The 11676-nt window shown below is 40.8% G+C and overlaps 1 protein-coding gene across 1 annotated transcript in view; it reads left to right on the top strand.

Moving 5' to 3' along the window:
• The first annotated feature begins 922 nt into the window (after positions 1-922).
• Positions 923-11676, top strand: part of LOC109952165 (heterogeneous nuclear ribonucleoprotein L-like) — an 11832-nt gene continuing 1078 nt past the window's right edge. The window contains exons 1-12 of the mRNA XM_020587073.1: positions 923-1351; positions 1856-1974; positions 3249-3486; positions 3949-4034; positions 4154-4250; positions 4371-4443; positions 9123-9125; positions 10483-10551; positions 10644-10894; positions 11143-11264; positions 11359-11560; positions 11642-11675. Coding sequence (XP_020442729.1) covers positions 1229-1351; positions 1856-1974; positions 3249-3486; positions 3949-4034; positions 4154-4250; positions 4371-4443; positions 9123-9125; positions 10483-10551; positions 10644-10894; positions 11143-11264; positions 11359-11560; positions 11642-11675 — 1417 coding nt within the window. The 5' untranslated portion in view covers positions 923-1228. The remainder of the gene's footprint in view (positions 1352-1855; positions 1975-3248; positions 3487-3948; positions 4035-4153; positions 4251-4370; positions 4444-9122; positions 9126-10482; positions 10552-10643; positions 10895-11142; positions 11265-11358; positions 11561-11641; position 11676) is intronic.

Below are 11676 nucleotides of genomic sequence, written 5' to 3' on the forward strand. Positions count from 1 at the left end.
CCATGTCAATGAGATGCTGTTGTGATAAGCAATGTCTGTGCTGGTCGCTGCCGTAACCGGTCTGACGTGAATCTCCCTCCATCGAGCTGTGTCCTGCTTCTCCTTTAAGGTATGTCCAACGGGCTGAGTGTAGATCGGATCTGTTACAGTGCAAAGTGTTTAATCAGGTTGTTTTGGTTGTAGACTGTTTTTAGGAGATTGCCGCATGCTCTCTGGGGCGGGGGGCTTCTTCTTCTTATAGGCAACATTTTAGCTACTGGGGTTAGGTTTCTTAAAACATTATTACTGTTAAATTATACTTTGACTCAAAGTTTTATCTGTGTGAGTAACTCCAACGTCTCTGTGTTTGCAGATCTATATGGGGGTAGCAGCTCAGTACTGGGGAAGTTTGCATGAATTTGACCTCGGAAAACAGGAGGGGTGTTATTCTTGGGGAACTACGGTCTGAGTTGCCTAGGCCTGTATATTGGCCCGGTCACAATTTGTATGCATAAAAAAATATGAACTGTAAATCTGCATTGCATTGCAATGTACATCAATCCATTATCTATACCGCCTATCCTGAAGAGGGTTGCGGGGAGCTGGAGCCGATCCCAGCTGCAATGTACAGCAGCTGTATAGAGAAAAATGCATTTCAGCATACCTGGATACAAAGTCTTTCATGAAGTTCTGGTTGAGAGGCTAACATGAAGAGTCAAATGAAAGTAGGGATGTTAAGAGGATACGATAATATTAATGATTAACAAGGTAAAGGGACATGTCATGCTCCATAGAGTCAGTAGTCAAGCGCTGCTGGTGCATTCAATACCCACCGTGGTAAAGAGAATTTTTGAGCACCCTGATCTAAATGATGAATACTTTATTGATCCCGAGGGAAATTCAGGACAATTCAAGGTGGAGTCAAACTCGCCTAAAAGACAAAGTTCCGCTTTATGCCTTCGTCGCCCTCCCCCTTTCTGCTTTATCTAAACTAAACGAGTTAATCATGTTACAATGGTTGTCAGGTCGCAATTTTCGCAGAATAAGCAAACTGTTGATTTAAAAGTCACGCCTTGATCACAACGTTTGATTACCACTGGAGACTCATTCGTCGATAGAAAATCCGCAATTATTCGACTGTTTATGTAAGAAAATGTGAATCTATGAACCGCCTCAAAGGATCAGACATCTGTGGACAATGGGAAAACATTGCTAGCCGCTATATAGTATTCTTTCTTCCTCACACTTTATGAATGTAACAGTAGCCCGGCGCAGGGGACAGGACAACATGGCTGCTGCAGCGGGTCGATACTACGGAGAAGGTGGCAGAGCAACCAAAAGACAGAAAACTGAGGAGGGAGGAATGACTACGGTAAGAGTTTCCTTATTACCTTGGTAGTTTGTGCTTTATTATTCCAAATGTGTTAAGTTTTACTTTTTTTAAAAGAGTAATCTGTCTTGACAAAGTAGCGCTTAGCGGTATTTGGCTAGCTAAAGTGAAAATGCTAAGTATCGCTAGCGTTAGATATCCGAATAAAAGCAGTTCACGTTAGCGCTATTTTGGTTTGGGTTAGCTAGTAACGCTAGTTCACTGTAAGCAAAGCAAATGAGCAAAAATGTTTTATTAGGTCAGCGTTTAACGGTAGCGTTAATGGTCCTGTAACTTTAGCTATCTCGGCGTTACAAACGCTAACCTAACACAGTAAGGGTTAGCGTTATTTCATAGCACTCACTTGAGAGCGTAGATTTTATGACTCTGTGCTTGATACTGCTAACGTTACTTATTAGTATGCACTTTTTAGGGACCCATCCCCTTTCCTCAAGCGGTCTGTGTATTATGACCTGAGAAGCATCATCTAGCGTGAATCATTTTCAGGAAAGCTACGATGATCCTCATAAACCGCTACCCTCCTCAGTGGTGCATATTAGGGGCTTGGTGGACGGTATTATGGAGGCTGACCTGGTGGAGGCCCTGCAGGAATTTGGGACCATCAGGTAATATCAGATCATGTAGCTAAAGTTATGTCTAACATGCTGACAGTATTCACTATGTTCTTCAGTAGAATGATTCAGCTGCTGCGGGATTCATGGGCCCTGTTGTGTGAACATTCATAGTAGCTTCATAAAGCACTCTCAGACAGCACCTCCTTACCCATTGTCATTATGTTAAGCTTTTAGTCACAGTGGCGATTATATTAAACAGTTGTATTCATTACAAAAAAAGAGCACTACTGGAGTCCAGGACTAACTTGTTAGTTCTCCATATCCCTTCAGAACTAGCTGTTGTAGTTTTTTTTTTTAGTTTTTCTCCAGACACTTTTTAATTCATGTATGTGTTTTTTCATATTGGACATGTAGCATACATACCGCTTATCTGAGAATGTCTACTGGAAGGTAGTGCCTGTTTTATTTGTATAAGTGTATCTAATAATATTTGAACATCATGGAAAAAGTCATTTTTTGGTAATTTAATTCAAAAAGTGAAACTTGTATATTCTAGATTCACGACACTTAAAGTGAAATATTCTAGCCATTTTTTGTTATCTTCAATTATTACACCTTATATCATGAAAATCAAAAATCCTGTATCTCAAAATATTTTTAATTTAGAATTTGAGTAAGTTATTTATACAGTATAAATACTGTGTATCTTTCAGTCTAGTTCAGTACACACGACCACAATCGTGATGAAGACTGTTTACTTGACAGTCGTCTAGAAGTTGACCAAGTATTGAGTGCATAAATGAACATACTTTTCAGAAGCTGGACATGTCTGAAGTGGAAATCCTCTTGATAAAATATCCTAATATTTTATCAGTTATTTTCATGATCTATAAGCAGGAACAAAGTCTTTGCTATTCTGCTTCCTGTTTCGTACTGGAGAGAGCTCACCTATTGGCTGTCTATGATGTTCATGTCACTGTCTGCACAAGCCAAGACTAAGGACTTTTAGGATAATATTAAACATGTTTGATTTTATTGGAATGTCAAAATGAGCAAAAGACTGACTTAAAACAGCTCAAATTACCACCTTAAACCAAACGATTGAGATGACCAGAGCATGACTTGACTGTAGCAAGACTCATGATTTTATTCCAATGTTGGAAATTTGTCTGTGACGTGAAATCGCTCAAAGTGGTTAGGTGCAAGGCCAGTGTAAGGGGCCAATGATTTTAAACCCTTGTGACTGATGCTTTCATTGATGAAATATGGTCTAAGAATCCAGCCAATGAGTCCTGTAATTTTCTTCTTTAAATATTTATTTGCAGTTATGTGGTTATGATGCCCAAGAAGCGCCAGGCCCTGGTGGAGTATGACGACATGAATGGCTCCTGCAATGCTGTTACATATGCAGCAGAGAACCAGGTTTACATTGCAGGCCACCCTGCCTTCATCAATTACTCCACTAGCCAAAAGATCTCCCGGCCAGGAGACTCGGACGACACCCGGAGTGTTAACAACGTGCTGCTTCTCACGATCATAAACCCCATCTATCCTATCACCACGGTAATATGATTATAAAATGGGCCTTGGGTGCAGCGACAGTGTCAAATCATTTATGTAGTAGTGTCACAACCTGGATATCTTATTGTGTGATTACAAGTTTAGACAATTTATTAGGTTACTGTACATTATTTTTTTTCTGCTAGATGTAACACGTTTGAAATTGGCTTAACAAATAATAATGGTATTGGGCTGTTTAGTTTTACTACAACTTGGCTGGAGAGTTTATTGCCAACATATTCATTGGCGTTCATTCCTCCCCCCACTAGTAATTACCAGGACTAGTGACCTTAAAACTGTATATGTTATTCCACTACGAGGGTGGCTAATAACCCAATACCAAGCATGCTGCATCATGTGTAGACATTTGTCTGCATACTATTTGGTCATATGTGTCAACTTTCTGCCTCGGTGTATTGTTGCGCATAAAGTGTGCATTATCAGTGTCTTTGTATGCCTCTACAGGATGTGCTCTTCACTATTTGTAACAACTGTGGTCCTGTGCAGAGGATTGTCATCTTCAGAAAGAATGGTGTTCAGGCCATGGTTGAATATCCTTTTTTCTGGTCATTTACATTTTGACATACTAGATAACATCTTGATGTTTAATTATATTTGGGCCCTCAGAAAGCTTCTATAATCGGACCTCACCTTAACTCATTGCTGCCACATTTGATTCAGTCCAAAGTGCCCAGAGGGCCAAAGCCTCACTCAATGGGGCAGACATCTATTCTGGCTGTTGCACTCTAAAGATCGAATATGCCAAGGTGAGTGTATGGCAATGTCTAATCAACCACTGTACCAGGAAAATAAACATCATTTGTTAGTGACAGGAAACTAGTTTTAATTTTTTTTTTTTTTTTTCTGTAATGCAAACCTATCCACAGCCAGCACGCCTTAATGTCTTCAAAAACGACCAAGACACGTGGGACTACACAAATCCCAACCTGAGCAGCCAAGGTAACATGCAGACCCCAACCTCGCCTTTCCCCTTTTTCTTCCTCTTTTCCTCTCATGCCACTGTATGGGATGGTTGGGGAACTCAGCCTCCGGGGGTATTGCCTTTGATGACAGATAAATGGGTTCTTCACCTTTCTGCTCAGCAAGGCAGTATTCTTGTGATCCCTTCATGCATTTTCTCGCCACACCGGCATAAAGTAAGGGCATGAGGAGCAACCTCAAGGGCAGCCAACATCACTTTCAGGCTCATGCATGTGAAAAACCCAACACCTGCGACAGTAGTATATGCAGGCACACCATTCATTACGTAGTTCACATTCCCCACAGAGCATGGCAAAGCTGCATGACCTCACAATCCTGCCTACTCTAATCCAGAAAACACTAGACTATCTTACCTGTTAGCACCCTTTCAAACATAGTGGAGATTTGAGCAAAAACCAGACATTGGGCTAGCCACCAGATTGACCTAAGAGACCTCTAGGCACACCTCTGGCTGAAGATCCTATGAAATGAAACCAGAGCTCTTGAATGTTTCCCACGCTTTGATGTACTATACATGTATGTCTGCATGGAAGTTAGTCTTAATAAAGGGACAGCTTCAGTTTCAAAGTAGGGGAGCATAAACAGCGGAATGAGCGCTATCGGTCATTGTGTTGAGGATTCAACACCCATATGTGTTGTTGGGTGTTTGCTGCTGCTGATCTTAGTCTGCGATTGTATTTTTATTGGATGTGTGATTCTGTATATGCCTCAAGTAAACTGTTTTTAATTATAACTAACAGTAAGGGAAAGGATGGGGTTTGGGTACAGTAATGGGATAAATGCACTTTTTATGTTCTGTTCTGCTTGGAACCATGATGGTGGAACCACAGAGGGAAACGAGAAAATTCAGCATTTCATTGGATCTTTAATGTAAATCGTACAGTGGCTTCAAAAAGTATGTAGAACCCTTTAATAAGTAAACACTAATTGTTGTAGATTTAATTTTAAATGGATAAAATTATCTCTTTGGTCATCAGCTTAAACACTAACTCATAATGAGCAAGTGAAAACGTGTTTTTAGAAAACAAATTCTATTACTACTTTGCGGCTCTTTGGCAGCATTTAAATTGATAAATTTAAAATCTACAATACAAAGTGCAAAAATTGAAAGGGCCTGAATACTTTCTGGTGTGACTATATTACAGACTTGATCAAATTTATATTAATGTTTCAAATCAGTATCTTTAGAATGAGCAATTTTGGATTGTTTTGAGACTAAGCAATTTTATGGTAGATAAAGTGGAATTAGGTTTTTAGAGTTGGGGATCGCTTCAAATGTAAAGTGGGGTCAAACGGTTGGTGTGTTTACATGGACATGAGTATCCTGGTTACGATCGGGGTTTTGAATTTTCCAGTTTTTCTGTTTGTACATGTAAACATATCCCGATTTCAGAAATCCGGCAAAAGCGTCTCACGTTTGGAGCAATGAAAACAGTTTTGGCTTGTGATAATGAAAGAGTGAATTGGACTTGACAGTTTAGATCAGAGAAAGTGTAGACATACCGACTTCAAATCTGTAGTGGACAAATTAGGTACGGGATGCTGGTTAATTAGTCAGATCACAGTGGAAAATCCTGTAGGAAAATTACTATGAGGCCAAACATCAGCACAAAAGAGGTGGGTCTAGACCAGCAACCTTAAAATTCTTCAAAATATTGAATGACATGCTTGGTCCCTGGCCACTTGCCTCTGTAGTGGAGGATTTGACATCAGCTTTCCCTGTGAATCCAAGGGCGTTGCATCAACCCCAGGTAGCACTAAGTTGCATAACGTGCATTAAGATTAATACACATATAGGCTGTCCTCAGTCTTTTCCATAAAGAAAAACAAAATAAGGAAGTTAGGAAATGTTGTTCTAATTATAAATTCATATTAATAGAGATAGAAAATGATAGACCTGAGGAGGCTGGAGATTTAGTAATCATTAGTAACCAGGATACTAGTGTAAACACACTCATTGTTTAGGAGTTGTCATTGCATTGATGAAAATACTTGGAGAGGAACTTCCTAAGCAACTTGGCCCTTTTTGGGGACAGGTTCTTCTCTTTCACTTTTATGATGAAAATACAAGGCAATCAGATAAGAAGGTAATCAGACTTCATGGTAGCTGGAAAAAGAGCATTCACTAAAATGGAATGTGCCAGGAGCCTGAGAGAGAGAATACTGCTTTTCAGTATTACACATTTGCCTTAGATTCTGAGTTGTCAGCAGTAGAATATTGCTGGTGTGCTGGTTAAACCTAATTACAGATAAATACTTTACATTAGGGTAGATGGGTGGAGGATTTTTCTTTTTTACTGGAAACTACAAGAGATGTAATTGTTTCCCCTATACACATTCAGTACCAAAACATGTACATTGCCTCATTGATAGAGGTGTTGGACATCTTGTCCTCTCAAGAGATTCTTGATATTCTAGTTTGTGCTGCCTTACGAACAGGGGTACTCCTTGTGTCCTCACTGTGCCAACTCATACAAGTTTCCCTCAGCCTCTGAGCAGTCACATGCTGCAGAGGTGCAGCAGCTTCTACAGCTACAGTATAACACCCACAGCCACAACTAATGTAAACCAGCTGTGTGGCATACATCGGACACAGTGGGGCAACAAACACCGGAACACAACCTCAACTCAGTACTTCCTTATTCCAAGTTCATCATCTCCACCACCTGTCATGGGAATCCACTTTATTTTTGGTGGTGGACAGTAGCCACCATTTCAGTTTGAGTGACAGAAATACTCCAAGGCCATGCAAACAAACACCCCTCGCATATCCACCACAGAATGATGATATATTAAGCATCTACCAGCACCTCTTTACCACTACAGCACATCTCAGCTGCAGAGCCTCGAGGAGTCACCACTTTTGACACAACACACTGATGATGGTGGTGGTGGTGGGAGTCAGGTGCATGGTCGTTTTGGCCACGCCTCCTAGCCCATGGGATGTGCCTGCAATAACACAACCACAGGGAGCAACAGAGGAGTTATCAGACACACTCAGCCTGACAAGGGAACAGATGTCACAACATACTGGGGCAGTAGACAAAAAAGAGGCCAATTTCTCTCTCAGATGCTAATACTGCTCGTCTCTACCTTCCTGTGCCACATGACAACACAACATGCTGAATATCCACGGCAACACACAGAGCTCAGCCACCATGACAGCACATCATCACGCAGATATTCCAGATGACTTATTGACAAGCACTAGATGCCTTTTCACTTTGCAAGTGGCTGACAACTATTAAACCAAATAAACAAGCATCACGTGAACGCCCATTTTACATGAGAAGAAATATCCACAGGGGGGCTATGAAGACACAAGCATCAAACACCTATCAAGCATACAAGCACAGAGGCAAACAGATTAAAAATCCTTTTCCAAAGCTTTTTCTACATTTATGGACTGGTGTTCTGTTTCTTCCCTGTACCTTCTCCCCATTTCCCTCCTCCTCTCTGTGCTGTTCATGTGTTGTTTCTGCGTTAATTAATTTACCCTTTGTTGCACTGGCCCATAGTGATGCCTTTAACGCCTCCCGTGTGATGCAGGTTTGCCTCAGTGTGTCTGTGGACTGACAGCCCACTCTCAAACGGTGCAAATGTCCTGCTTTGTGGTCAGAGCACGGTAAGCTGGAAAAGAGCCTCTAATAGCAACTTTCAAAACAAACAGGCTGCAAGTCAAAACCGAGCATGGGCGTGTGGATGTACTTTTCTCTCTGGTGGTGGGGATACAAGGAGGGAAAGAAGAAAGCAAAGACTGAAGAGGGAGAATGAGTTGAGGCTGGAATCAGAGGTTGGAGGGTGGCATCCTTGCTGAAGACTGCCCCCTACCTGCCCACTGTGTCCCATGCTCCATGTGTGGTGCTGTAAGTACTTGAGAGAAATGAATAATCTGACTTAATGGTTCAAAGTTTTTAAGATATTGTGAAACTAAACCAACTTGCCTGTTGTCTTAACTTTTTGATACTACATTATCCTAGTAATACGCCCATAACACCAGCGAACAACCATTAGTAATGTAATATACTGACTCTGAATTCCCTTGGCAATGTTCTTTTCATGTATTAATGTCAAAATATTTTAATTTGTTACTTTAATGGCTGATTATACTGCCTCATGTTGGGTTATCAAGCATCTTAGTATCTAGGGAAGTGACTTTGATATTTGGGGAAAATTTAGTTTTGTCAGGGGAGTGTGTGAAAGGTTGTACATAGCTTTTATTGTCCTGTAGCAGCAAATCTTGATTGTCCCAACAGTCTGTTATGATGGTCCTATTTTGGCTGCTCTCCGTGGTTTGAGAGGCACCAAAGCGGATTACTGCTATTGGCATGTGTGATTTGGCTCCGTTGTTACATTAGATTCCTGTCCATTTTATCCAGGCTTGGGACCAGTACATAAAGTGTACTAGCATGTGCAAACCCAGTACCTTGGTGTAGTCGCTGTACCTGGTATTCCCATCCAAGTACTAACCACGCCCAGCCCCGCTTAGCCTACGAAACCAGGTACGACCAGGGCAATGTGGCTTCTCCAAGTAGAATTTTATTTTACAGATTTGGTATTTAGTTCTGGTGCTGCTTTTTATTTAGTTTTAGTGCTGTCCTTAGATGGTTGTGGTGACACATTATCATGACATGCAGGAGGTTTTGTTTAGTCAGGTCAAGGTATAATGGAATGTAGATAGGTTATATTTCTCTTCACTTTGTGAGTTGGGGGGGAGTATAGGAATTTGTTATATAAATTTACTGTATTTTAGTACAAAATTTTGTGCAGTGTGATTATGGTTTGTTCCCCCATATGATGACTAGTACCACTAGTCATGCCCACTTGTATTGCCAATTCAGGTCCGTCTTAAGTGACACATTCAATTAGTAATTCAAGGTTCATTATAAGCAGCTGCTGATTTATTAAGATTAATGCCACACCTGTCTCAGATATACAGCTGTTCATAACACCATATCACAGTGTGTGTACCTGCATTACCTGTGCACATAAATATTCAGCAGTAAAATGTTTTGGTTACATTTAAGGTTGGATTTAGGATATTAAAATTATTTCATGTAACAGATTTGAAATAATTTGTAAGAAACATTTAAGGGTACGTTGTTTTTTCACTGGCCTCATACTCATTGGCACTCTTGGAAAATCAGTGTAAGTAGGCAGTTCTGACTTTCACAGACACCAAGGGCTAATGGGTGCAAAGCAGAAAAGCTAACTGCCATTTTCATAATGAATTGCTAAGAGTAATTTATTGATCTGCTAAACATCAGGAAGTGGCCCTGCAAAAGCAGGTGGATGTTAATAAAGAGAAATCTGGCTTTTGTTTAATGGATCTTGGTGAAAAGGTTTTTTTTTTAAATATAATTACAATGGACCATGGATAATGATAGCACTCACTTCTTTCTTGATGAATTTAAGGTAGTCTACGGTCATGTTTTAATTGTTTTCCTTTCACATTGTAATCTAGTCTATATGCTTGATATCTTTTCACTTCTGATGTTATACTGTGTCTTTTCCTGTTTTGTATAAAGTGCTTAGTATTCATAGTTTTCAATAAAACATCCTTAGACTGCAAGTGCCACTCTTAGCACTGATGCACATTTTAATCTCTGATCTTCTACTTGATTGTTTGTGTTTGATCTGATTTCCTAGGGAAAAAAATGGTGTTGCCACATTTATATATCTTTAATGTTAATTTGGATTTAACGTATGTATATGTGTACCTGCACAGATGCTGATGGTGAAGGCAATTGGAACAATTCACAAGGTGTGTGTGTTTGTACTGATATAGGATACCTTTTAAAAATGCCTGAAATCTAGCTTTCAAAAAAATCTGTTTCAAAATCTCCATTATGTCATGTTAGTTTAGCAAAGTAGAGCCTACTGATGTTAACACTTAAGATGTCAGGACCATCTGTTGCATGTCAATCACAGCTTTGCCCTTTAGCACTTACTAACACGTGTGAAGTTTGATAGGCAACTTTTCTTTTACCATTTTAGATCCCAATGGCAATCCCAACAAACGTCAGAGGCAGCCTGCTCTTCTGGGAGACCACCCCCCGGATTATGGTAATTATCAAATTAAGCCACTAGCCTGACATTAAAGATGGATGGATCACATTCCAATGGTGAATCAATAGTGCTTTCTTTTTCTAATGAAGGTGGCCCTCAAGGAGGTTATCATGGCTACAGCGACGACAGCTATGGCCCCCCTCCTCCCCACCGCATGGGGCCAGGAATGGGTGGGCGTGGTCGGGGTAGCCAGCGCTATGGGCCTGGATATGGACCACCGCCACCTGAGTATGGTCCGCATGCTGACTCCCCAGTTCTGATGGTGTATGGCCTTGAGCCCTCCAAGATCAATGCTGACAAGGTCTTCAACATCTTCTGCCTCTATGGCAACGTAGAGAGGGTTAGTACAGTGAAGCTAAGCAAACACTGTGGGCAGCATCATTGCTTTGCTTTTAGACACCAAATAGTGGTGGCTGTTTCCTCCTCTCATTCAAGTAAAAGGTAATACATTTTTTTATTTGAAAGAAGGTGGAGTGGTAACATATACCACTCTGCTCATTGATATGATTATGTTTCTGGCAATTTCTCCACCAAGCATTTTACATGCTATTGTTTGTGTGTAGTCAGCTGGATGGTTTTCTTCTTCAGGTTAAGTTCATGAAGAGTAAGCCTGGGGCAGCAATGGTCGAGATGGGTGACTGCTACTCTGTAGACAGGGCCATCACTCACCTCAATAATAACTTCCTGTTTGGACAGAAACTCAATGTTTGGTAAGAGGAGCTCTTGAAACCATGACAAAACATTAGAACAGAGTGCAGAGTTAGATATATAGATGTAAAATCCCTGGCTATCTTTTCTTGGCAGCGTGTCCAAGCAGCAGGCTATTGTGCCAGGCCAGTGTTACCAGTTAGAGGACAACACCAGCAGCTTCAAAGATTTCCATGGATCCCGCAACAACCGCTTCACCTCCCCAGAGCAAGCAGCCAAAAACCGAATCCAGCACCCCAGTAATGTCCTCCACTTCTTCAATGCACAGCCTGACATATCTGTAGAGATCTTCAACCAGGTAAGACAAGCCACCAGGGTTCACTGTGATTTTCACTGTAGATTTTTCAAAACAAGCTTTTCATCTGGTCTCTTCTTCCAGGTATGCGATGAACTGGGAATTAAGGGCCCCACAAG

The sequence above is a fragment of the Monopterus albus genome, unplaced genomic scaffold (assembly GCF_001952655.1).
Source record: "Monopterus albus unplaced genomic scaffold, M_albus_1.0 scaffold438.1, whole genome shotgun sequence".
In the NCBI taxonomy this organism is placed as follows: Eukaryota; Metazoa; Chordata; class Actinopteri; order Synbranchiformes; family Synbranchidae; genus Monopterus; species Monopterus albus.